This window comes from Sander lucioperca, chromosome 5 (genome assembly GCF_008315115.2).
Source record: "Sander lucioperca isolate FBNREF2018 chromosome 5, SLUC_FBN_1.2, whole genome shotgun sequence".
Lineage (NCBI taxonomy): Eukaryota > Metazoa > Chordata > Actinopteri > Perciformes > Percidae > Sander > Sander lucioperca.
This window is the reverse complement of record NC_050177.1, coordinates 34604876-34631663: the sequence shown is the minus strand read 5'-3', so window position 1 is coordinate 34631663 and position 26788 is coordinate 34604876. Positions and strand designations below refer to the sequence as shown.

General features: G+C 42.2%; 1 protein-coding gene across 1 annotated transcript in view; it reads right to left on the bottom strand.

Moving 5' to 3' along the window:
* Positions 1-26788, bottom strand: part of ulk2 (unc-51 like autophagy activating kinase 2) — a 40670-nt gene that overhangs the window by 3514 nt on the left and 10368 nt on the right. Inside the window, exons 4-26 of the mRNA XM_036001282.1 lie at positions 22162-22194; positions 20326-20362; positions 17085-17258; positions 16398-16471; positions 16151-16252; positions 16006-16064; positions 15262-15344; positions 15061-15111; positions 14868-14956; positions 14130-14298; positions 11589-11646; positions 7508-7657; positions 5362-5507; positions 5168-5248; positions 3919-4187; positions 3641-3819; positions 2903-3012; positions 2654-2791; positions 2265-2506; positions 1939-2117; positions 1685-1803; positions 1333-1490; positions 1019-1154 (exon numbers count right to left, since the gene is read on the bottom strand). Coding sequence (XP_035857175.1) covers positions 1019-1154; positions 1333-1490; positions 1685-1803; positions 1939-2117; positions 2265-2506; positions 2654-2791; positions 2903-3012; positions 3641-3819; positions 3919-4187; positions 5168-5248; positions 5362-5507; positions 7508-7657; positions 11589-11646; positions 14130-14298; positions 14868-14956; positions 15061-15111; positions 15262-15344; positions 16006-16064; positions 16151-16252; positions 16398-16471; positions 17085-17258; positions 20326-20362; positions 22162-22194 — 2836 coding nt within the window. The remainder of the gene's footprint in view (positions 1-1018; positions 1155-1332; positions 1491-1684; positions 1804-1938; positions 2118-2264; positions 2507-2653; positions 2792-2902; positions 3013-3640; positions 3820-3918; positions 4188-5167; positions 5249-5361; positions 5508-7507; positions 7658-11588; positions 11647-14129; positions 14299-14867; positions 14957-15060; positions 15112-15261; positions 15345-16005; positions 16065-16150; positions 16253-16397; positions 16472-17084; positions 17259-20325; positions 20363-22161; positions 22195-26788) is intronic.

The window sequence follows — 26788 nt, the reverse complement described above, 5'->3', positions numbered from 1 at the left end:
ACGCACACTCGCTTTTCAGCGTGTTTATCAACACCGTTTGGCCTCCATTGACTTACATTACCTTGCGTTTGCGTGTGAATTGACGCCGTAGCGAGTAGTATGAAAGGGCAAAAATCCACATAGGGAGGTTGGTCGAGGTGGCGGATGGGTAAACACAGGACTTTCACCCAGGAGAGCGGGGATCGCGTCCCGTGTGGGATGTTTCCTTCGTTTTCCGCGTGTGTTGTTTCCTTACCATGTTTTTCTTTTCCTAATCCCAACCGTTTTTTCTTTTCCCCCGCGTGTGATGTTAAAACCAACCGTAGCCTCGCGATAACACGTAGCCTCACAATAACACGCCACGTGGCTTTAGAAAGTGGCGTGTGTGTTTACGTGAAGTCATGATATCACGTTGCTTTTTCTGCATATCTTTCATTCACAAATATGTTACTCAGACAACAAATAAGACCTTCACACTGCAGAGCTTCAAGTCCTGCTGTCAGAAATCAGCAGACATAAACATAAAAGATTTAGCAGTGTCCGTAGTGGTGTAAGAGTACCCCCCAAAAATGCCAAAATATTACTATAGCTGTCAATCCTATGTCATCACAGAGCTGTACCATGACAGAAATAAGAGTGAATGGTTTGACATAAAGTATTGTGGTAATTGTATAACTTGGCAATAAAAGTAAATTATTATTAAAGCAATGATTAACTTCACACTTACACAGTAAACTGATTTATTTTGTAACATACTAAAACTCCACATTCATTCAGATGAAGGCATTCTTATTTTTAAGTCAAACACGTGTATTCCCCATGTTGAAAAAGTCAGATCTGTACATGACAACAGGTCTGGAATTTTGCTTTTGAGTGTTAAATGGTTTATGCTACAAATTCTCTGAAATCATCGTACATGCCACTTAAGACTAAAGACCCAATCTATTCATACGAGTGGTTCCTGCATGAGGCCAATTGTGTAGGACTGTGTGTGTGTGTGTGTGTGTGTGTGTGTGTGTGTGTCAGGGTTTGTACTCACACTTGACCACGTTCTCAATGTCAGTGGGGTCCTGTAGGATCTTGGACAGGCCGTCCAGCAGCATGGCGGCCTTGCTGTAGCGGTAGGCTATATCTTCTGTTTGCTTGAACATCTCATCCAGAGCTGCTGACTGAACCTGACACACACACACACACACACACACACACACACATTAGGCTGACCAGTATAGATCATAGCTGCACTCTACTGAACATATCGTTTGAAAAACCTGGTGGAAATGACTAAAATCAATACCCGACTACAGTCCTTTCTATAAGCCCTGAAGATTTTTTTTATGTGTATCCGACACTCACCATCTCCACTGCATGATTGTAGATGAGCTTCTCCGCGGTGACACTGTTGATTTCGTCCACAAAGCGCTGCTTGTCGGAGAAGAAGTGGTTGAGTCTGTCAGTCAGCCGCCGGCAGAGGGAGATGCAGCTTTTATAGCGCTCATTAAGACTCTTCACCACTGAGAGAAGACAGAGAGAGGGATTAGTATTTTTGCATATACCTGTATTTGAAAGATACATATTTGTAAAGGACACAGGTAGGTTTTACATAAGTACAGTGTCTTTCTCCTGCTGATGAAGTGGATGATTAGCAGATTTCCCCTCTTTTCTCAGCCACAGTCAAGTAATGGGCAATGAAATAAAATGTCCTTACCCTGTTTGACGGCAGTGGAAGGATTGAGCTTGGCTGATTTAATCTGAGCCTTGGCCAGATGGAGAGAGGAAGCCAGGAGCTGAGCTGCCTTCATGTAGAGCACCAACTGCTCCACCTGCCTGTAGGGGCAGCACAACCATAGTATATAAAATACTGCACCAACACCACTAAACAAAGAGCCTCTTCTGACTACAGGATACTATTAATTGTATGAGATCATCAGAGAGTCAGACTAAACTTTAGTCATTCCTTACCCCCACTCTCTGCTGAGCTGGCTGATCTGGTCCACAACCACACTGTCCTGGGGAGGGTAGAGGGAGGCGGCCGACACGCCAAGCTCCGTCCCTCCAGCTCGCACTGCCGCCATCTCCAGGACGCAGTCGGTGAATGAAAGCATCATCCGCAGGTGCATCAAGGTGTCTGTATGCTCACGCTAGACCAGAAATTACAAAGATTAAATGTTAAACACTAAAGAAGCTTAGAAGTGTATACCAGTGAGTCATGAAGTTGTCTAATTGATCAATTTCCCTGTTGGGTGATGGGAAATAGACACCAAACATTTGACCTCACACTCCCTCACCTCCATGAGGGTCTCCTCAGGCAGCTCAGGGGCTTCGAATGTGATGAATCCCTCTAAGCTGGGAGGGGAGGTCCCATAGGGAACATAGCGCAGGCTGCTGGGTGCCCCCTCATTACTGGGGACAATCTGCCCGCCCCCAAAACCTCCTGGAGGAGAGCAGCCCATGGCCATGCCCGGAGGAGATCCAACATAGACCCGACCGCTGGTGGAGCACAGGGAGCCAGCCGAACTGTTGGAGCCCACTGAGAGAAGGGTGGGAGGGGAGAGTGGAGGATCATGAGATCTACGGACAAACACCTTCACTAAGAACACCTCACAGCCTTCCTGCTTCTAACAGTTACTAGCTTATTTTCTTGCATACTAGCCCAGATCAGGGGAAGGGTCCTCACCTGAGGTGGTGCGTGGTCGTGTGCCCAGGTGGCTGCAGGTAGGGGGAGTGCTGCTGTTGGGCGGTGAACCCACGGTGAAAAGGACAGTACGGGGACTCACTGACCCAACCTGAACCAGCCCACTGGGACCTGCAGGGGCTTTGGGAAGAGGACATGTTAATTGTTTTCATTCTCTGTGCTACACCGTTAATAGTCGCAGTTTAAATTTAAGTTCAGCTGTACACTGTGTTGACAGCAGTGTGTCCATACCTGTGTCCATGGGTCGCTCTGTGTTCAAGCTGTCATTGCTGCCTTGATAGGCCTGTCCACCCAGAGTGATTCTGATTGGCTGCTCAGACAGACGACCCGTACTAACAGACCTGCAGGGAAACCACGGATAACATCAGCGCAATGTCAAACAGCAGACAAAGTGACGTCACATGCTAAAAGATAGACAGAGGAGGGGTCAAAGTAATAAAAAGTGGTACACCAAGCTAATACCCTTTGCTCTAAAAACATGTAGATATACATATCAATATTATATATCAATGGTAGACCCAGAAATGTGTTTTGCTCAGATAGAAATGTATCTGAAACAAAATAGAGCCAGTGTAAAACTAAAACTCTCCATTTAAAATCCGCAAAATAAGAAAGTTATTAAATAAAATTACATTTCCAGGAACTCTTGTGTCCAGTCTAATGTGTCACATTAGATATCATTCAGGTTCAGGGCTATTACTACATCAGTGTACTACTGATAAATTGTACAATAAATAGTACAATTTTTAGTTGTTTTTTTTAAAACTGAATAGGACAATGTCCATCATATTAGCGAGGAAACATGATGACTAGACCAGACCTGATAGCTGATCAATGGACATTAATGTATCAGTGTAACATAAGTTAAGGTGGAAGCTGAAATGGGTGCAAAAGAAAAGTGATGAAGACTGTAAATCTGGGCAAGCGAAGGGTACAGACAGAGGACATGTTTCTTTCAGTGAGTCCTACCTGCCAAAGGTCCTGCTGGCCTCAGGGGCAGCTGGGCGTCCGGTGAGGTACGGGCTGCAGTGGTGGGCACAGATATCCCGGGCATCTGCCAACGTCTTGGTGGGCACGGGGCTGTCCGCCAGCGCCATCAAGTTACAGGACGCCTGCGTTTTGGGGATCTTGAACGGTGCCGAAATAGTCTGAATGAAAAATAAATGAAAACAGGTAAACTTTTAAAAACTAATATTTTAGTTTATTTGGTACTGGTAATCTGCACACATAATAATATCTGCACTCACCTTAGTCGGGGAGCCAATGATGGTGGGCAGCGGGGACTTCTGCAGCCAGTCGGACGTGCGGGGGGAGGAGCCCAGGAGCTTGGTGGGGGAGGAGCCAAGGTTGGCTGGTCGACCGAGCTGCGGGGAATGACTACAGGAGGACGAGGAGGAAGGCTGAACAGGGTCTGATAACTGCTTGTGGAGTTTCTGCCTGGTCTGGTAGAAGTCAGTCAAGGTGGGGGCACTCTGGAGCCGAGCCCCCAGGAGCTGAGAGGATGGGACGGGGGAACCTAGAGAAGGTAGAGGGACTGGATTAGAGTTCAATTCAAGTTAATGGACCATATAGTACTATAAAAAAGACCTACTCTATATGAAACGTGCCCATATATAACATTTTTTATGATTTGGCACTATAAATAAAGTTGAATTGAATTGAATAAGCAACCTGTACAGTATTGATTCAGACTGATCATGGACAAGGTATCTGTTGTACATTCTCTCTGGCAGGTCAGAGGAGACATAAGTTCATGTCTCATTTGTCTCTCAGCAGAAGGCAGTCTTCAGCTCTAAACTTTGCTCTGCACTAGAGAAAAAATAGCAGCTGGAGTGATGCTACTGGTGACATTTTCATGAGCTTTGCCCTGTCTGCCCAACCAGTGAAGTACAAAAGTTGTGAGACTTTCCACAGAGACTCTGTGTTGGTCATAAAATCTGTTGGTTGTATGACTTTTGAAATAGGGGACAAAGTACTGTCTGTCTGACTGAGGTGCCATTGTAGACAGTACACTATAGCCCTGTTCCTGGTTCAAATAAAATGTTCACCATGACAGCAAACCTCTAGACACAAACAGTTTAGAAGGTGTGAGACGTCTGCAGTGTTAATATAACCAGTGTCAGACACTTTAAAAAAAAAAGACCTTGACTCATGCCTTTGTCAATGATAAAAGTCATAATACACAGGAGAGAATCAACAATTCCTAACTGCAGTTGATGCTAATACCGCATATTTTAAATGCCAGTTCATAATATATTATACTGTGTGGCATTTCTGTAATGGCTTTTTGGCAAAGGGTTGTATGTATTTGTGTGCTCCTTTGTTTTTGTTGTTGAGTGTTAAAAGATTACCATTTGCTGTTTCAACAACCCACATTCCACACAGGACCATGTAGGTTCAATCTTATCTAAGTGGACAAGTTGGCACAGTTGGATGTGGGTTAACCAGGTGACTAGGCTATGTTGAGGACAGCGGAAGCTTTGCCTGTGAACTGACCTCCTGAGGAGCTGCGGCTGCGAGGCTCGTGGTTCTGCATGTGACAGCAGCAGTGACCCAGCTGCTCAGGGATGGTGCCCACTGCAAACACAAACAGTTATTTTTATTGCGAGCTTCTGGACAAGTCCAAGTCATGTCTGGAAGGTGTTATTAAAAAAAGCTGATGTGCTTGACATGTCTAGACATATCCTTACCGAGAGGTGAGGGGGAGTAGGGCCGGGAGCTGCCGGTGGAGAGACGCCTGCCTACTGCCTGAGGGACATCTACGGAGCTGGGGGACCCCGAGCCCACCTTGGGAAACCCCATAGGACTAGTGTTGGAGCGCCTCACTGTGCCAGACCTAGAAAACACAAACACACATCACAAAAAACATTAAGTATGTATGTAAACTATCCCAAGTGCAAGTTAAATGCATTGAGTTTTCAGAGCCATGAGGAAAATGCTCTGTCTCAATCAACAATGAACTAATCCAAAGAGCTGCTTAGCGCTGCAAAGATTATCTGATTAATAGATTAGTTGTCAACTATTAAATTAATTGCCAACTATTTAGATAATGGATAAATTGGTTTGAGTAATTTTTAAGTATCTTAAGCTTCCTAAATGTGAATACTTTCTAGTTTCTGCACATCTCTATGATGGTAAACTGAATATTTTGAGTTGTGGACAAAACAAAACATTTGAGAACGTCATCTTGGGCTTTGGGAAACACAGATCAATATTTTTTTTACCATTTTTTGACATTTTATAGACCAAACAACTAATCGATTAATCGAGAAAATAATCGGCAGATTAATCAACTATGAAAATTACAGTTAGTTGCAGCCCTACAGTAATTCAGTTACTCAACTACTCTCTTTCAGGTGATTTCTTTCTTCTCCCTTTTGCTTATTTTGGCCTGATAGTAAATAGTAAAACTTATTTGGCTGATGAGACAACCCAAGATAATTGCTGGAAGTACTGTACAAGACTGCAACGCAGATTTGAGTCACACAGAAGCAAAGCATGTGTGCAGATTGCTCATCTCAAATCTCTGACACAAAGTATTTGGTACAAGTACAGAGTGTTGCAAAGTAGCAGTATTTTGTGAGGACCTTATGTAATTACTGAGATACACAATATACACAATACATAATCTAAGGATTGTGAATCCCAAATCAAATGCCCTGAATACAACTGTAGAAGGCACAGATTTAATTAAAAAGTGCCCTATGGAGTTTTCTCAAAATATAAGGAACACCTGCCATCGCCTACGTGTGTCCGGTACACTGTGCTCGATTTCTTATATCAACAAATTATAGATATTGCAGGTGCACAAAGGCCAACTATTATTAGTAATCTTGCTCTTAATGCTAAGTAATAGCTCATTAAATGAGCTCAACACAAAATACCCCACTTCACACAATCTTAGTATCTGATTACAGGGTGTTATTTGTAAAACAGAGCAAAATTAAGATCCATACAGTATATTAAGGAGTACTACCTGACATATTCTTGCTCCCTAAAGTGAGAATAACAATACTAACACACAGAAGGGTCTTTGATAGGTAAAAGGGACGGATTGTCAGCGCTCTAAATATATAGTATAATAATCCTCCATGAACAGACTGAAGAGGTAGGATGGCTGAAGAGTGGGACAGCTGAACAAGAAAGGGTGAGAGGGACAGTAACTGTCCTCCAGGATCTAACTACCATGGTTGCACAGAGGTCAGGTAAACAAGCTGCTACTACAGAACCGTTATGCAAATCCTTATTTTCAGAGCTACAATCACCACAGGAGGAATTTAATGGCTAATGACAAAGCAAGCAAACCACCAGATGAACACAAGCCAATACAGAAACCAACCCAATAAAACCTTTAAATATTAAACACATATTACATACAATACAGCTGATTAAAGCCTAGAGTATCCCTAGTGTTCTCCTTTTCAGACAACAGTAAATAGGAACAACAGAACTTATCTTCCTGTGAAACAAGATGCCACCCTTCTTTCTTCCTCTGCCATCCCATCTGCTTTGTCTTCACATAAAACCACCAACAAACCCTCCCAGCAACAGGTTGGGAAGCCACAAATATAAGCAGGCCCTGACTGTATCTGATGTTAATCCAGTCAAACTTTATGGCTGATGAAATAACAGCCTAGGGTTTCATTACCCAGCCACAAAGTTCACTCCCAAAATAAGTAAAACATTAGTCACCAATTAAGCTCAACAAACAGGTGCCCCTTCCAGGCATTTCATTACTAATCACTAAAAAGGTATATATAATGCAGAGTTAAGTCAGAACCATCCAGCATCAAGGGCACTTCCTTCACCCTCAGACCCAGCAGAGGCAGCTCTTACCTGGGAGAAGTGTACAGTGTGGTCGTCGGGCTGCTGGAGAGGTTCTGCTTGATGCGCTGGTAGTTGCGGATCTGGGTCGGAACAGGGATGGGGGTGGTCTCAGCCCGTGGGGACACCATGGGGGTCTGTCCTGGGGTGGGCTGCGGCTGCCTGAAGGGAAAGAATGGAGAGACGAGGGCGGTTAGCCAGGCCGCTCGAGGCTGCTGCTGCTGCTGCTGCTTCCAAATCTGCAGGACATCTTGAGTGGTGTCAACACCCATAATAACTTAAATCTCCAAAAGGTGACTGCTTGTTTAATAAGTAGAACATAAAGCAGGACAAGTCTAAAATGGAGGGACTTGGTTTCTACAGCCCTGTGTTCTTTGTTTACTACAGTGTGGAGGCAGGTTGAGTTAGTTAAGTTTAGCCTGGCTGATCATGAGGGCAGTCAGTTGGTGAAAAAAAAAGGGGCCAGGCTTCTATGTAAACACAAAGACAGCACCAATCAGCTTAAGCTCCTGCTACTGGGGGCAGGGCTAGAGGCAGGGCCGACCAATGGCACGTGCAAGGAACGTCCTCTGTGTTCAGCAGACACGGGAGGGGAAGTGCAAAGAGGCAGAGCTCATTTGCATTCTTTTGTTATTCTAGAAGAGACAAAATGTTCTCAAACATAAGGTCTTGACAGAGGCACCCACAGGGGGCCTTTGCTTACATATAGAATGCAAAAAAAAGAGGAGTGGAAGAAATGGCCATTACAGAGGGGCACCAGTTGGAAACCAGTATTATGTAATTATGCAAAGCCAGGGAGGGTCTACAAGGAAGAGAGGAGGAGGACACGTGAGGCAGACTAGTCCAGACAAAGAACCAGAGAGAAGTTGCTTTGTTGGATTCCTGCAATTCTGAGATATAAACCTGACCACATGCTGTCCTTCACCACACACTTAACACCGCTCGAGAAGACGGTTGATACAGAAACCCATAATGGAGGCTTTCAATTTTTGCCAGGTTGCTAAAAGCTTTATTGATCCCAGCCAAGGCTTAAAATGGAGAGACATGTGTGCTGTTGTATCCTTGTTAAAAAGAGAGAAAGAGAATGTGTAGGTCAGTGAACAGCTGTTTTTTAAAAAGGCAAGAGTGAGTGGAAATGGGAAAAAGACTGGATCTTAAAGTCAGTTGCCTCTCAACTGACCTGGATTTTAGCAAGCAGCCCAAGAGAGGGGGGTGGGATCCTCTTCTTTTTTTTTTTTTTTTTTTTTAATAATTTGTCACTTCTGTTTCTCCTCAGATATCGCTTCCATTTGCTTGCGTTGTCTTTCTTTTTCTAATTGCTTTAATTACAATGATCATCGCTCTCCAGACATCCTACTCTTTCATTCATCTCCCCAAGCCCACACTCTGGTCTCCTTCTTTCTCAACTCCAATCAATTTAGGACACGCAGGGCGCAAAGGATGAACAAGGCTGTGATTTAGGAGCTCTTTGAGAGTGTGGCTGGTGTTACTAAACTGCAAGGGACAACTCCTGTAATGAAGAAAAAATTGGTTCTTCCCGTGTCAATGGTTAACTAATTTATGTAAGCAGTTGAGAGTTACTGCTATGGAGAAAGCCGTTAAAAGGAGAGCAGAGGGAGGGAGTATGAATAGAGGAGGATGAGACAGAACAAAGGGGGCAGGGAAGATAACCATTTTGCTTTAGGCTGTTTACACATGCAAACAGGAAAGCAAGGAGATGGAAGAAGTGTGAAGAGTCTGACTGAAGGTTAATAACAAAGGGAGAGGGTGAAAGAACAATAACAAAGACAGTAGCAGGTTTCAAGTTTCAGGGAGCAAAATATATGTATTTAAAGCTTAAACTTCACTCTCAGCTTAAATTAGGAACTATATCCAATATGATCCACAATTTAGAAGCAAAGCTGTCCAGGCTACAGGGATAACGTGTAGCTAGTGAGATCTAAACCTGAATTTAAGAAAAACACTAATCAGAGAATTAACCCTCCTGTTGTCCTTGGGTCAAATTTGTCCCGTTTACAAAAACTTTCTATATCAGAACTATGACAAAGGAACGTTGAAAAAAGTGACAAATGTTGGAAAAAGCTACAAAAACGCAGGGAAAAGAAATCGACAAAAACGTTTTTTTAAACGCTGAAAAAAAGTGACAAAAAACTCGAAAAAGGCGAAAAAAAAGTTGTTAAAAATTGACAAAAACAATTAAAAAAACGGCAAAAAAGTGACAAAAAAAATGGGGAAAAAGTGACAAAAACATTGCGAAAAGTGTAGAAAAACAACAACAAAATGTTAAAATTTCGACCCAGAAAAACACAAAGTTGCATGGTCGACAGGAAGACAACACAAGGGTTAAGAAACAAGGCTTCCCTGATGAAATATAGCTAGTGAAAGTTCAAAAACATACAAAGGGTAGAAAATGGAGGAAATAACTGCTGGACAAGAGGTCGAACTGTGTATTGGGTATAGTGATTATAAGTACATTTTACTAACTGGATTTAAAGAAGAAAAAGAGTCAGTCAGTAAATTCTGTCACGTTGGAGAGTGGTACATTTGAGCATGTTTTGATCTTTCAATACACAGCTGAGGCACAATAATAACACAGTTAGTTATTGCAGGCAAATTTAGGGAGTACGCAAGTCTATTCTTATCCCACAGCCCCCGGTGTGTCAGGTGTTTTATTTAGCACTGCACCACATTGTTATGGCTCAATGTTTGATTCAAAACTCCCTCATCATGCAGATTAGGAGGTGGGCAGAAGAATTCACTCATGACGAAAGGACAATTAGTGTGTGTCTGGTGTAAAGCTGACAGGAGGGTGTTTTGCTAGCGGTCAGAGGGACAGAAATAGAAAAGGAGGCCTCGTTGACATAAAAACACGTGAAGAATAGATGATGTGACCTTACACACATACACATGATCTCAAGGATGTGTGTGAAATGGAATCTGACTCACAGCATCATTTCACACTTCCATTGCATAGTCAGTCTATTTTTTACTCTGACTCATGTCAACATCTACTTCATACTCCATGAACTGTCTGATTCCTTAGTGACGCTGGGCTACATTTCAAAAATAATACCGCATCTGCAGCATCCACAAAAGACATTTTGACTAAATGACCATGACCAAATAAACAATCAAAGTTAGCAACATCAGCTTTTTTTTTTTTGTTACTCACAGCAAGGTGACAACAAGATGCATAACCCGCCATAAATCCACAACCTTTTTATACTTTCTTGTACGGATTTATTTTAGAGGGTTGGTAGGCAGGTTTTGTTACCTTTGGACAGAGCCAAACTAGCCGCTTTATGCTAGGCTTAGATTAATGGCTAGCTCTCAGCAAGAAAGTGAGCGTTTTTAAGGGTATATAATAAGCGTATTTCACTAAAAATCTATTTCTTTGTTTGTAGCTTTTAGAATGGGTTTATTATAGCCCTGTTTCCATCAGGCAGTTACAGTACAGTACCTTTAGAACCATACGTCGCCCGTACGGACACGTACCTAAACACTAGATCTGTTTTGGGTTTCCACTGCAGACAGTACTCTAAAATGCAAGCGGAATTGTTAACAGATGGTAAAAGTTGTGTCCACCACATACACAAGTAACGTGTTATTTTTACATTTCCTCCTGCATTCATTGTTCGGACGTGCGATGGAAGCCGTGGACAGCCATGCGCTGAGAAATGAGCTGAAAACCTTTTTATTCCTCACTGCTCCATCCAGCTCTATTTCCTCTTCACCAATGTTGCAGAGAAACATCTGCACCAATCGCAGACTGCAGTGTTTCTAGCTCCACCTTTTAGTATCGGATCAGCGTGCAGGTACCTCAACAGAGGGGTAACAAAAAAACAGGACACAGTGGAGCGGTTCAATTGGTACCATCCACACCTTTTGACAATGGAAATGCAACAATAACTGTTCTAATGTGTTACCAACTAAACTGAATCGGACTGCTTGGTGGAAACGAGGCTATGACCCTTTAAGCCCTATGAGTCATGCTGTTTGTCAAGTACTTTGTGTGAGATGACTCGGGTGTTTTCAAAACATTTGTATTTCTGTACAATATCCAAACCTATCTGGTTGATAGTATTGTACTTACCCTCCACACATGAGGAAGTCACTGGACGTCCGACGAACCACTCCCATTGGCTGGTCATCTGAGGAGAGAGAAAGAAGGAAAAAAAAGAATGATGAAGGGGCATCAGGCTTTACTAATGTATGTATAAAACAGCAGAGATTAGGTCATTAAATGCCACTCAGTATGCCAGCTGACACTTCCAATGCTCTGAACTTTTGTTCATTGAGTGGAGGACTAGCAGGTGTGTGTGTGTGTGTGTGTGTGTGTGTGTGTGTGTGTGTGTGTGTGTGTGTGTGTGTGTGTGTGTGTGTGTGTGTGTGTTGCAGCAGGTGCAGAATATGAGGGTTCATTTTACCAGTCAAGAGGGTAAGTGTGTGTACCTACTGTTTGTGAAGTGATGTCTACAATTACAGCACGAAATGGTGAGCAGCTGTCTAATTTACTGGCTGTGGATTTGGTAACATCTGAGTGTGTTTGAGCATGTGTGCTGTACTTGGCAATGTACCAACAACCAATCAAATTACAGAAACAATACTATTTTCAACCAATTATATCAAAGTATTTTAAGACTGGACAGCCCACCTAGCAAAATAGGCACAAGAAGGGTTGGTTGAGCTGGCTAAACACACCACACTCTACTGTTTTGGTATCAAAAGTTGATACGTTATATAGGAGGCCCAAGCACTCCCTCGTAGGAAACCTTTTTGGGATGGAAAGCAACAGTTTACCCGTCACAACAACCTTAAAGGAGCTTGGCAGGCATTACATAAAGTCAGACACGCAAAACAAACTGTGACTGATTGATGTTGTGATACTGTATACAATGATATCAACTGATATGAAAAAATATCCTGTTGAAAAATGTCTACAATATTGCCCAACCCTACAGGTAATATTTTTGCATTTTTCACAAAAGAAGTTAAGGAAGCCGAAGAGATGATCTCCCTTTCAAATAAATTTAGGGGAAATACAGCAGTGGGTGTGTGGTATACAGTAGGGCTGGGTATAGTTTGAAAATAATTACAATACCAGTACCTATACCCTTAAAGTGATACCAATACCAGTAGAGTACTTCACTTGATACCCTTTTTATTCCTACTTCATTCGATAGCTATCATGTGAATGGAAGCATTCAGTTGCACAAAATGCCACCACCAGTCATCAAAGATACACCCCGCTCGACTTCACCACACCACAGACTCACTGTATGGGTTGTAGCTGCTGCAGTAGTGAGGCAAAAAATTGGCACAATAAATTGAAGAATGCTTGTGGTGATTGGCTGCGAGCAAAACCATACAAATTGTATTTTTTTCTAGTTCTAGAATGAATGCAGGTAACGTTTGACTGGAGAAGTTTCGATACTTCTTGGTAGTAGGGCTGGGCGATAAATTGATTTTATCGATTAACTCAAATGTGTAGTTAACGTTGATTTGTTTAAATGAAAATCGGTTTTCTCCTTAACATCCGCCGACGCTCCCCCCCTGGGCTCCCGTAGTTCCGAACGGGCTCAGCCCTCCCCCCGCGCGTTTGCCATAGAGATACACAAACAACATGGCAGCGACAGGGACTAACATTAGTTATTTTCTTAACTAGTCGTTTCATTACTTACTTAACCGTAATCTCCGCCAAAATGACTCTCGCGGTGCTCTGTACCCGGCTGACAGTCACCTATTCTCGGAGAACTGAACCACCAACTACAGTTTAAATCTTAAAGCAGCCATATTATGCTCATTTTCAGGTTCATAATTGTATTTTAAGGTTGTACCAGAATAGGTTTACATGGTTTAATTTTCAAAAAACACCATATTTTTATTGTACTGCACCGCTCTCTCTCACTGCTGCGGATCCTCTTTTCAGCTGGTCTCTGTTTTAGCTACAGAGTGAGACCTCTTTTCTTCTTCTTCTGTACTATCTTTGATTGCACTGCACATGTGCAGTAGCTCAGATGTAGCTCATGTCAGCTAGCTAGCTCCATAGACAGTAAAAGAAAGGCTGTTTCTACAACTTTGGTCAGTTACAAGTCAGGATTAGCTGGGAGACTTCTAAATGAGGGCGCACATGTAAGTAGTTCTTTTGTAGATTATGGTGAACTTGTGTGTGTTGTAGCAGTGCTTTGCTATTGAGAATAAGGTAGCATGCTAGCGTTAGCATGCTAGCGTTAGCATGCTAACGCTACCGCTACGAGCTAATGGTTGCGGTTAGCCTGCTCGTTTCGGCTTGTGACGTCACAAGCCGTGCCGATTTTGAACAGCTCACCCAGAGACTGAAGGCAGGACACATTCAGAAACCGTATCTCACTCTAAACAGCATGGATGGATTTTTTTCAAAGTTTGTATGTGTGTGGAAGCACCAGAGACACAAAATAACACCCCAAATCCCAGAAAAAGTGATTTTTTCATAATATGGGCACTTTAAATCGGATTTTTGTGTGAAACAATCTGGGATTTTTTTTAGGCCATATCGCCCAGCCCTACTGGTACTGGGTTATTTTGGCCGATACCTTAAAAAGGTGTTGGGTACCCATACCCAGCCCTAATGTACAGTGTGTGTGTTGGCACTTACAGCTGTCAGTAGCGATGTGAGGCACCAGGACAAAGTCGTCAGTGTCACTGGATGAGTTTTTACTGCTGGTGCTTCCTGCAGACTCTTTGGACAGCTGCAGGAAGTTGGGTGGACCGAGCGGAGGGGATGACAGACCATCTTCTGCTAGTGTCTGCATGTCTGGGAGAGACTGTGTTCACAGACAGACAGACACAGAGAGAGAGAGAGAGAGAGAGAGAGAGAGAGAGAGAAAAGGAGAAAAGGAGAAAAGGGGATTAAGTTGTAGTATGCCTCCTGAATGATGCAATTAAGGCTTCCAGGCAGGGCAGTGCTGTCAAACTAATATAATCACCATGTTACAGAGAACACCGACATCCTGGGAAATTAACTTGCCCTGCATTCCCACTGCTGCTGCCAGATGAGATCTGCCACTGTGCAAGGAGATTGCCTTAACTAGCAGTGGACCTATTAGTGGCAGTAGCTTCAACACATTCACTTGCAGGATTTACAATAATAGAACATAAGTAAAAGGGGTAAAATGAGTCTAGGTAATTTGGCCTATTAAAAGTATAAATGATTTTACGAAGGGTTCGTTTATTTCACACAATGTTTTACTTTTCAGGCATGGTTTGTAATCTAAGAAGCAAGCAGGCACAATAGGAGCACAACAGGGAGGCACGGTTAATATTGTATTACCTTTGCCTAATTGTAAGTGCAATGCCCTTTGAATGAGGATGTATAAAGTAATATTAAACTCACAGGAGGGGAGTTGTAGCGGATGCATGGGGAACTGCCACAGGAACTGTCCGTCACTGCATTAGAGGTGGTGGGGACCGGCACTGGACACGCTGTGGGAAATACATATAGGATTAATCATGTTTTCAAGTTGGATGATGTGAAAAGGTATAGTTCCATAAGTTATTTTGCTTGGGAATGTGACCTTTGTGCTTACATTTTTTGATGGTGGATGACGGCTCCAGGAAAGGATGGCTGAAAAACGCATCTGCAGAGTGAGGGGTTAGAGGGACAGAACAGATCAGAGTGGTTTTAAAAAAACATCAAAACAGATCTCAGAATATGTGAAAACCAAACCTGAACAATACATTTATCATTTAACGTTTAAAGACATTACTATTATGTTAGTACCACTGACCAAAGTCCATCCTGTCTTTCTGGTTCCTCTGCAGCAGACCAAGCAGAAGGTCACCAAGTTGTTGGGATGTCTCCCTTGGGATGCTGGGTAATGAGAGCATGGGGACATTAATACCTTGTCTCTTGTGGGGCCTATAGACTGTGCAAACAAACAATCTTACAAGTTTGTTGCATGTCCCATGGAACATGTGCGAGATGGAGCTAGTAAAGTCTTGCTCGCAATCTGTATCGGACTGTACGACTGTAATTTTGAGGCCTGTCAGATGATGCTACAGTATGAATGCCTGGTGAATTGTAGCCCTCCAGTGTAAATAGGAAGAGGACTAGGAGCCTACAGCTATGCTAGTGACTCTGTGAGGCTGTACTAAGGCACAGAGGAGCTTTGAGCTAAATGCTAACCTCATGTTAATATGCTCATAATGACAATGCTAATTTTTGAGTTGGTGAGATACAGTATTTCAGTCTGGTTTTAACATTGCCATCCACGACCCTATGGATCATTAGAGCCACCACTTTGGTCCAGACTGAAATACTGTATTTCACCAACTCAAAAATTAGCATTGTCATTACTACCATGGCTAAAAAGGAACAAATGCAAGCAGAGAAATGTTATGGTATTATCCCTCTGCACCGGTCTTAAAGATTTTACCACAATTTATTTCCACAATTGTCACCTTTCATCTGGGACAGCCCAAACCACACACTGTAAACTTAAAGCAAAAAAACAAGAGGTTCTGTGGCTTACATAGGTTGTAGATTCTTGTTCTTCTCATAGAACATCCTCAGGTCTTGGGGACTATTGGCCTTCAAAATATGAATGTAGAAATTAGATGCAAACACATCAACAAAACACACATCTGTTACTGTTTTTTTGTGTGCACAATATTAACCTGGAATGGTGGCTTGCCGACCAGACACTGGTAAATGACAGTCCCTATGCTCCACAGGTCGGCCTTGGCATCATAGTTCTGGGACATGATGACCTCTGGGGCCTGAGGGAGGAAAGGCCACAAGTAAAGATCAAGAGCAGGGAGAGTTATGCAACACACAGCAGAGAAAGCTGACAAGTCATTTTAAAATGACTGACCTCAGCTGCAATTCTAGACACACAAAACATACACAGTTAAACAAACTGACCATGTACATGGGTGACCCACATAGCGTGGCTGCCATCATGTTGCTCTGGAGGTACCGTGCAAAGCCAAAGTCAGCTGCAGAACAGAAGCATGAAACAAACCAGTCAGTACATGTGTGTTTTTATTACCAGTAACACAAACCACTGTTGTTTGACTCTGGAGAACACTGGGAACATATAACTGTCTTGACTTGCACTCAAAACAGAGCTAAAGCAGTGATGGAAAATGCCATCAGTGTTGTCAGGAATGCATTAATTACGATATTCTAGTTGCCAAAATTGGAGGAAAGTGTGGATAGCGTAGTATCTACTTGTTTGACAGTCAAGGTTATGTACACAAAATGTTTGGAAAATAAGATGATCTCTTCTGTACCCAGGGCACATTTTGTCTCTCATTCTGCTTCTGATTAAACGTCATATTATTTGGCTTCTGAATTCGAAGGTTGGACCAACTAAAGGCAGCATGACTTTTAAGAAGCTGTTATATATACTGTATACAAATATATTGTTACTGTAAATTTGGATTCAACAGATGCTCTACATTGTTTTTATTTCAGCCCTGTGACACAGTAACATTTTGAAAAAACTTGGGTAATACACTACATATGGGTCACTACAAAACACTAAGTACACACAGTATGTAAAACGTTTTAGTCCAATAAAGGACTTTTTCCATCAAATTCTGTCACCTATTTTGATGCGGATGCCACTGATGTTGGACTTCTTGCGACCCACATACGACAGCAGGATGTTCTGTGGTTTCAGGTCACGGTGGATGATTCCTTTGCTGTTGAGGATGCGCATGGCAGCAGCAATCTGCTGGAGGAAAACCCTCAGTGTGTCTTCTCTCAGTGTCCCCTTAGCTAAAGAAGAGGAGAGATTAAGAAATGACAATGACTGAATGAAAACAACTTTTGTTTGTTTACAAGGAAACTCCGCAGGGCACCTTTTAGCAATTCTGCTCATTAAGATGCATGTTCTTGCCTGTTGTTTTCCTGGATAACTGCCTTAAGGCTGGCCTATTGATCTTATTCAGGTGCTTCCTGCTGCCTAATGAAGCACATTAATTACTAGTTTCCTCGATTTGCACTCACAAGATGCAGAGTCAAAATTTAATTTATGATTTATTAGCCAACACTCCACAAAACTGCTTATCAGCCTCACTTGATTAAAGCTCATATTTAGCACATTATAGTAATAATCCTGAGTTAAATAGTGTAAATTGAGGCAGTGAATGTCCTATTCCCTGGTGGTAGTGAAAAAGTCTAATCCGATGTGAGACTAAGAGGATCTCTCTCTCTCTCTCTCTCTCTCTCTCTCTCTCTCTCTCTCTCTCTCTCTCTCTCTCTCTCTCTCTCTCTCTCTCTCTCTCTCTCTCTCTCTCTCTCTCTCTCTCTCTCTCTCTCTCTCTCTCTCTCTCTCTCTCTCTCTCTCTCTCTCTCTCTCTCTCTCTCTCTCTCTCTCTCTCTCTCTCTCTCTCTCTCTCTCTCACAGAGGTAAGCTTATCAACATTAAGATACAATTTGTGTGTTTGCTGCTCTATGCCCACCACAGTGGACCAACATCATCTAACATGTAAAAGTTGTGTAAGTAGTAGAATCATTCACTTGTGAAATCCTCTTATATAATGGAATATGGTCGTTACCTACACACTGTTCACAGACAGTTGGGTATAACACTCTAAACAACCACCATAACCCCCCAGGTTTCATTTCACAACCACCAGTGTTACTAAAGAAGACTCCTGAACCAATCTGTCAGCTGATTTGTCTGACCGTGACCCATTCTGTAAACTGCGAATGTGGGCATGTGGGGCGGGTACGTTATGCAAAAGAACAGTGATAAGGCTGCTGTTCCAGCAACACAATCAGTGTTTTTATGGAACAGGAGGTGGAACCACCTATGGTTATCTAACAGATGTATTGGCAATTGCCAAAAATATTTGAGATTCCAAAAGCCAACCTGATTTTAACTCTATGAAACTATTCACAGCAACTATGATAGCACATTATGAGTGGTGGTGTTCAGTGATGAGTCAATGTGGTGAGTTCACCATTCTGAAGCTCAAATGCTGTGAGATCAGATTGGGTAACAGATGAAGGAATGAAACCGAATGAAAGATGTGCATTGAAAAACAAGGACATTTTGATAGTGTATGGTAGCTACTGTATGTGGATTCCATTTACTAGATTTCCTCCGGATCTTTTAACACATGTGATGTGGTCAGCCACATCACATGTGTTAAAAGAAAGGGCTTTAGCTAAAAGTTCAGGACGAAATCTAGTAAGTGGACCTTGAGTTTATATTTTTTTAGTCAAACTGTATTTCCAAGGTCAAGAATTAACCTACAAGCTCATTTATAATGAAACAGGTATTTATCAATAACAACAGGCAGTGATGTGCCAGCATCTTATCACTAAACTACAAGTACAAACACTGTGTACACAGTATTTAAGGTATTGTTGTAGTGAAACAACTTTTTGGGAAACTTTTCTTTAATCAATGTTTTGTTTAATGTCTATCTTAAAAGACTGTTGAGGCCCTGACACACCAACCCGATTATCGGCCGTCGTACAGTCTGGCGAGGTCAGTGACTCGAGTCTGTTCGGTGTGTTCTGTGCCGTCGTCAGTCGGAGGAGGAGCCGTCAGCCTTCATTTGGGCCGATTTGACATGTTGAATCGGAAGGCGGGCAGTCAATCGGATGAGCGTGACTAACGGCTCTCAAAATCTGACGAAAATCTTTAAAAACTTGTCGATGTGAAATGAAGACAGATTCAGCAACTGCATGGCCTATTTCTCGCTTGAAATGTTTTCAGAAACACGTTTCGTGAACTATTTTCGTAAAATATGAGATCGTATTCCGAACGAGCTGCCATTATGGTCTGGCACGCGCAGAACGTACACTCAAGTCGGCGTCACTTCGGTGTGTTCCGAGACACTTTTTTGACCAACTCGGGGAGGCAGTCAGTCTGAAGGTCGGCCATCGGGTTGGTGTATCAGAGCGTTTGAGAAGATTTGTTTGAGAAAGAGACACTTTTATTTAATCCTAGGTTCAATCCTAGGACGCAATCAGGAATGTCTCTCGCTCCAAGAATTACAAAAGAAATGGCTTTAATAACTCTGTTATCTACACTGCAAACGCATAAGCATGAAACTTGACATTCTGGTTTTTTTTCAACTTGCAACTTTAGACCCAAACTGTCAGAGTGAGACACCCTACGCCCCTGATGTCACTGACAACATAAAGGTGGCTACACTCCAGTGTTAATGCAAAACTAGTGGTTGAAACATTAAAGTAATGGGAGCCATCACTAGGAGTGTTTGTTTTTTGTGTTTCACTGGTGTTAACATGCTACATCTCAGACTTGTTCAAGAGGAGGACTGTATTGTTGGTGAGGGACATTTGAATATGTACATTTGTGGATTGTTTTTTGTTCATAATTTTAATTTCTTGGGGTTCTGAAACATGTAAAAGAACTTCCAAACATCACTTTTACTGTCCATTATGTATCATTCCACCTTAAGCTGACTTGTTGCTCTATGACCAGAAATGCTGACCTTTGTTATAAACTATCACAGATGCATAACACTGTGCTGACTGGCTCTGAAATAGAAAAGGAATCCTTTGTACAAAGCTGTAGTGGTTCCCACACACACACATCCCCCACATGGAAAAAAGAAAGACGTACAAATGTTCACTCATAGACACACACTCGTTAACATCCCCACATGATACAGAGTTACATTATTCCACCAACTATTCATCACACATAGATAATAAATGCACAATCACATGCACATATTCCCACACCTACACTCCTAATAGCTGCAGTCACATGGCTTTTCCTCCTCTGCAGCATTAGTAACTTTGTTTTGATGAACAGTAATACAGTACGTGTGTGTAGCAGACAGATTAGTGTGATGCTTACCTTGCAGATAGTCGGCAAGATCACCTCCATTACAGTACTGTGAGTGGGGAGACAAACAATCAGCAATAACTAAATTCAGGTTCAACAATGTCAAGCTGTGAAGCACATTTTGGTATTATTCGTCTGTATCTGTGTACATGTGCACGTTTGTTGAAATCCTTGCCCAGATAATGACAGGCTCATTAATTGATATTCTGAAAGACTGTAGCTTTATCTGTGCTGACAATCTCTGCTAGAGTGAAGTTAGTTCCCAAGAGGAACAACAAGAACAGACGGACACAGAAAGCCTGCTGGCCGCTAGGCTAATTTATGCATTGTAAACACTGAAACACTGCAGCGTTATGCTGTCCATCTCATATCAGCTGAGAATATCTGGCTGAGTCAAGTTGTAACCGAGCAGTTCGATGTGTATAGAGGTCTGTGTTGTTATACTGTAGCAGCCTGGTGTCGTTTTACGGCGATTTAATGAAAGTAAACACAGCCAACAGTCGTGCGTAACGACATTGCGCTCTGGCGCTGCACTGGCTGGGTGATACAACAATACTTGGAAAGAGTTGCTAGACACCATTAGGAGACAGATAATTAAACATTCAAAGGATTCTAATTTCTACACCAATAACACTAAAAGCCACAAACTATGACCTTCCTCTCTCTGTCAAGAACGCAAAAAAAAAACTGTTGCTTAACTACCTGACCTCAATTTAACTCTAGCTTTTGCTGATCTGCATCCAACTTCTGTGTATTAAGGCTCTGGTTGACTTCACTTTCACAAAAAGAATTCAGCTAAGGCTTAGCAAAAGCTTCACCCTTTAATGGGTAAGACTGACAGTGTCAGATCACAGAGAGGTATGCAGTTAGCTATCCATCATGTTGCCATGCTGTTTGGCTCGCTTACAGTATACATGCAAGTTAACTGAGACTGATTTAAACTATGCATGAAGCCACATGTTGGCACACTGCTGCTCTAAATGTTCCAAGACAAACATCTTCCTTTGCTTTAAAGTGTTCAAAGGGCACAGCATTCTCTTCATTACATTATCATTTACACCTGGCTCAGTGCACTCATCTCTTCATAACACAGTCATCGGATACGTCGACCAAGATAAGCTTTTTCCTGCTAAGCAAAACATGACGCATCAGCATTGATTTAGCCAGACTAAGGTCCATGTTTCAATGTGCAGCAAGGGCATGTGCCCCTCAATATTCCGTAAACCATATGATAGCTGGAGCAGATTTAAAATATAACTATGAAAATCCATTTATCTAAAACAACCTGTCAGCTTTGATATACTGTAGAACTGTCTAAACATAGCTCAAACCAGATTTTAAGTAAAGGCTTTCAGGGAACATGATTCCTAGAAAACAGAGGGGTGTATTTTCAGTGAACTTGAGGTGCAGTAACGTGAGGATTGTTTTCTACCATGCAGCCAGCTAGGAGTGTTGCGAAACGAGCAGAGAAAGTTGGGAAGGATGCAGAGGGTGAGGTCAGCAAGCTAAGAAAGAAATTATAGACACAATGTAAAAGAAAACAAGAGAGGAAAAGGCAAGGGGAAAGACTGACAGGGAGGGGGGGGGGAGAAGACAGCAGTAAAGCCTGCCAACAAGGGGAAGAACACCTGCTGACAGCCAGTGTTGGGGCTAAACCATTACATAATGTATGTCATCACTTATGTTACTTTTAATAAAGAAAGCATCGTAAAGTAACCCATTACTTTTTAGAGTAACAAAGTAACAAGTTACATTGAAAACAAACTGTCCCCAACACATGTGACAACACAGAAGAGGATATGAGCTCTGACTCATTAAATATCCAGACAGTCACGTTTCTATACTTACCTCCATGACCAGAAAAACAAAGTTGGGTGTTTCCTGGAAGAGAAGAGACACAGAAATAGTTTCAGAGAATTACAGAAGACATTTATCCTGAAGCAATTGTCAGCTCAATCACAAAGCCAGAAGAAAACAGCCACTAGAAAGAAATCCATATTACACACCCACTTGCTACTTTTGATAACCTTCTGAACATGTTTTTTTTGTCTCATGAAAATGCAATTTAATGCTTATGACACTGCTATTAGTTCATGTTAACAGAAAATGATCCCCGGTCAACGTGCAACATTGTATCAACATTGAGTAAATAAATACGGAGACAAAAACACTACAGGGGAGATGAAGAAATCTGCTTGTACATGGAATGAACAGGAAAAAATGAGCTTCAGTTCCCATTAGCATTTATAGCTAGCAGAACACAACAACAAAAAGTACTGCAATATTTTTCACAGCATTAAAACCATTCCATATATAAACAAATACTAGGTGACTGTGGTCGGACCACGAGCTACAGCACTGTGCCACCATGCAAGTCCACCGACATGTTGTCCCACGGTAATGGGTATGTTTGTTTGATGGGTAAGTAGCTCAGTCTGCGCAAATCCTATACAGTGTTTTCTCCAATTGGGGCAGGTGGTAGTGGGGGATGGACCACCAGTATCTAGTCGGTGTGTTGGGGGGGGGGCAAAGGGGATTACATAATGAGGAGGTGTAAGTGCAGTGCAATCTGGAGAAGAAGGGGGGATGGGAGTAAAGTGTCACAAAACGCACAGACGTAGATGGTAGTGATGAATGACCATCGTCACTGAAGAATATTCTTACACAATCAAGTGATACAACGTCAGAGAAAACTGAGAACAACAAATAGCAGAGACTGAGAAAAGCTGCTGCCTGGAGAAACCATCATTGTGTGTTTTGGCACTTTTGCATGTTGTCTCTGGCAGCTGCAGTTGCCTCAGTTTCGTTTGTTGCCTAATTGCTAAAAAGTGAGATGAATTTCAAGAGGCAGGTGGTGACAGCACCACACAGGGCAGCCTTTGTTTATGAGGACTTAGAGGAAGTAGCAGCTCACAGTTATGAAAGTGTCGAGGGCCTGAACGGTTTACATGAACAAATGTTTTCTAGAAGGTACTGTATAAATATCGGTGGACTTCGGACATTTGATGGGTCGCTGCCAGATGAGGGCTGGGCTCCAAAACATTCCCTTCCAGCACAAAATATTCCAAAAACAACTATGATATAAATAGCCTCTCTGTCATCATTTCCTTGTCACACTCATGTACCGTTAGAAGCTGTGTCGCAGGAAACCAAATCTACAGGCTGGACAGAAGGATGAAAGGGTTGTATTATCCTGAGATATGGAAACTGACAACACAATATACACAAAAATACACCGTACTGCCAAGAGTCCATGTGAGCCAAATCGGCGCTGTGTCTGGTTAGTCGTTTAGTTATTGCGTCACATTCCGGCTCCAGGAGTGGTTATGTAACAATATGGGGGATGGGATATGGTACTGGGGAGGGGGGGTGGGGGGGGGGGGGGGGGGGGTTAAGCATTTGTGGTGAGCCTGGTGTGCGTTTGTCACGCAAGCGGCAAGCGTAATCTGGGGTATTCTGGGTGAACTGGTGTCATTTGAGAGTTAAGTCTGTGCTTCGACACAACAGATTCACAGAATGACAGAGGACTGTCAGTGACAGCGGCAAGAAAACAGTAATTATGTTCTGGGGACAAAAGGTCAGGATTGCTTGTTGATTTTCAGTGTGACTCAATCTTGGGTAGAGAGGGGAGGATGTTTATTATTTTGCAGATGTACAATTTGTTCTTAAACAGATATGCTGATATATACAGTACACAGAAAGCACATATGTCCATAGAAAGGAACAGAACATCCTCAATCCATCCAACATCCACTCCCAGAACGTAATGATGCACTTTCACATGAAGAACCAAGACAGTGAAATACAGAAATTTGAATGTAATAATTTCATCTGTATGCGAAACTTTCTAAGGCCCAGATTTGAGTTATGGTCCTCAAAAAACATTTGTTATGCAAGAGAAGAGATGTACTGAAGATCACATGAGTGTGTTTGCTCATGTATATGTGCTGATAAAACGTGTTTTACAAGTACATGTTCTGTGTATGTGTGTGTGTGTGTGTGTGTGTGTGTTCCTGTGCCTCAGTGAGCGGTAACAGTGTTTTCCTCTGAGCTTCTCAGCCCCAGCCAGTTAAAAGTCTGGAAAGCAAAGCTCTGTAAAGGAATGTGGACATAAGCCCGGGAGGTTCGTAATGTAATGTAATGCAGGTTTTCTAGGAAAACTCACCGAGCTCCAAAAATCCCCTCTAAAAGTATCCAAGAACATTTACTGCTCCTCTTTTTTCAACCCTCTTTATGTCAGTCCTGCCTCAATACCTTGGGTAATTAGAACGAACACACACACGGCTGGGGCCCCTCTCCAGGTCAGAACACAATGTTCCAACATCAGCTTTTGTGAAGATTAGCTCACAAAACACTTCATAAACAAACCTCAACCCCCCCCCCCCCTTCCTGTGCTTACCTTTACACCAACTTTTATTCCCACCAATTTCTTTACGTTTCTGTTCAGCAATGTAATAATAGAAAATATTGACCCACACCCTATGCCACTTTGCAAACATATATTGTCACCTTTATCCTGTGTAAATTATTTTTAATAAGTTATTGTACGTTTTCTGTCCGAGTTTTTATTTCTAATGCTGATGGAGAGACAAAGTAACCTCCATGCCAATTGAGCAAACTAAATCCACAAGGGAATAAAGCTTGACAGCTCTGGAAAAAGATAGAAGATGAACATTGAGTTAAGATTATTTTGTCAAAGTGCTGGCTCCAGAGTCTGTATGTGCTCCTTCCAGCAGAGGTGCTGGTGTGTTTATTTGTGCTATAGAACATAACCGCCGGGGAAACAATCAGATACGCAAAACCAAATAAACCAAATACTGAATATAACTACTTATGTATAGTTACATTATTATTAATAGCATGTGTGGTAGGCTACTCAGAATGATTTAAAAGCACATTTTTATTTGGCAGTTCGGGGGAATTTCAAATTCTGGCCACCTCGATGACTGCTTGGTTAGTGATTTTTCAATGTAAAAACAAAACAAACAAACCTGTTATCTCTGTTGCCAGTTAACAAAAAATCCAAACAGCAAAGCTGTATTGTGCAGCATGAGCGAGAGAGAGAGAGAGAGAGAGAGAGAGAGAGAGAGAGAGAGAGAGCCATAGAACCCTGACACAAGACACCTTATAATTAGCCAGTCTACCTCACACTGCTGCAGCTTGCTTAACATTAACATCTCCATGAAGGAGGACAGGGAGTCGCTCAGCTGTGTGCTTAAGACTGTCATTAAGAGAGAGAGCTCCTCCAAACATGCGCATACTCCCACATCCAGCGCTGCAGTCTTTTGTCAACGCACAGCTATTCTGAGAGTAATTCATATAAGCAGCCTGAGGTTGACTGTAGTCATAAAAGCTGGCAGAAGTTTTTAGCATACACTAAAAACCTGCAGGGCTCTGGGGCCTCATTTATCAACAGTGTGTAGAAAATGTTCTAAATTCTGTCTTACGAATGAAATTTAGTATGTGCTTAAGTACAAAAAAAAAAAAAAAAAAACGGCATTTATCAAACGTGCGCAAGCCAATCGTACTCACATCAGTAAGTAATCAATCTTGATAAATCCCACCTGTTCTTAACGACCATGCTCGTTCACGACTAGGCCATTTGTATTGTGTTGTATCATGTTTTTTCCCTCACCGCAATAATGGCAAAGAGAGCAAAGAGGAGGAACCTCTCAAACACAGTAATGGAGGTACTGACAGATGAGGTTGATTCCAACCAAAAAATATTGTTTGGTTCACTCAGTGCAGGAGGTATTACAAACCAAAGAAAAATGCTGCATGGGAGAAGGTCAATGAATATCACGACACACATCCAGCAGTACATTTTTGGGGAAGCCGCACCTACTTAGAAGCCACTCTGTGCCCTCGCCAAGCAGATCAGCATGATCTTTGAGCGCATTGTTTGCCAAGTCTTCCCATAACGCAAGATAACCCATTGCACTGTATTTATATATATTAATATTTGTCACAGGTGTCTTTTATAGGGTTTGACACCAATTAGGCAACTTGGCTGTTTTAAAACAAATGACTAATTGAGTGTTTTCTAATAAAAGGAAACACGGTACATATGTGGATGTTGATTGCGTTATGCATACTGTGACACTCTCATATTCTTTTTATTTGTGGTATTGCTATTCTACCACTAGATTCTGTTCGTAGGCATGGCCAGAGCTGTGCTTATATTTACACACATTCCTAAGTGTAAGTACAAGTTGGTAAATTCCACACTTTGCGTGGCAATGTTCTTACGCATTACACACACACACACACACACACACACACACCTATGCGTACACGCGGTTGATAAATGAGGCCCCAGAAGTCCTGAAAAAGAACTGTGATTGTTTTTTTGTGCATTCAGCAAAGAACAAAAGCAGTGCTGAGGTAGTACTGTTGGGTGTTAACGTATTATGTCACAATGTGATGTTGTGTGAATAATCACCTCCATTGTGAAACTAAATCAAACATACAAAAA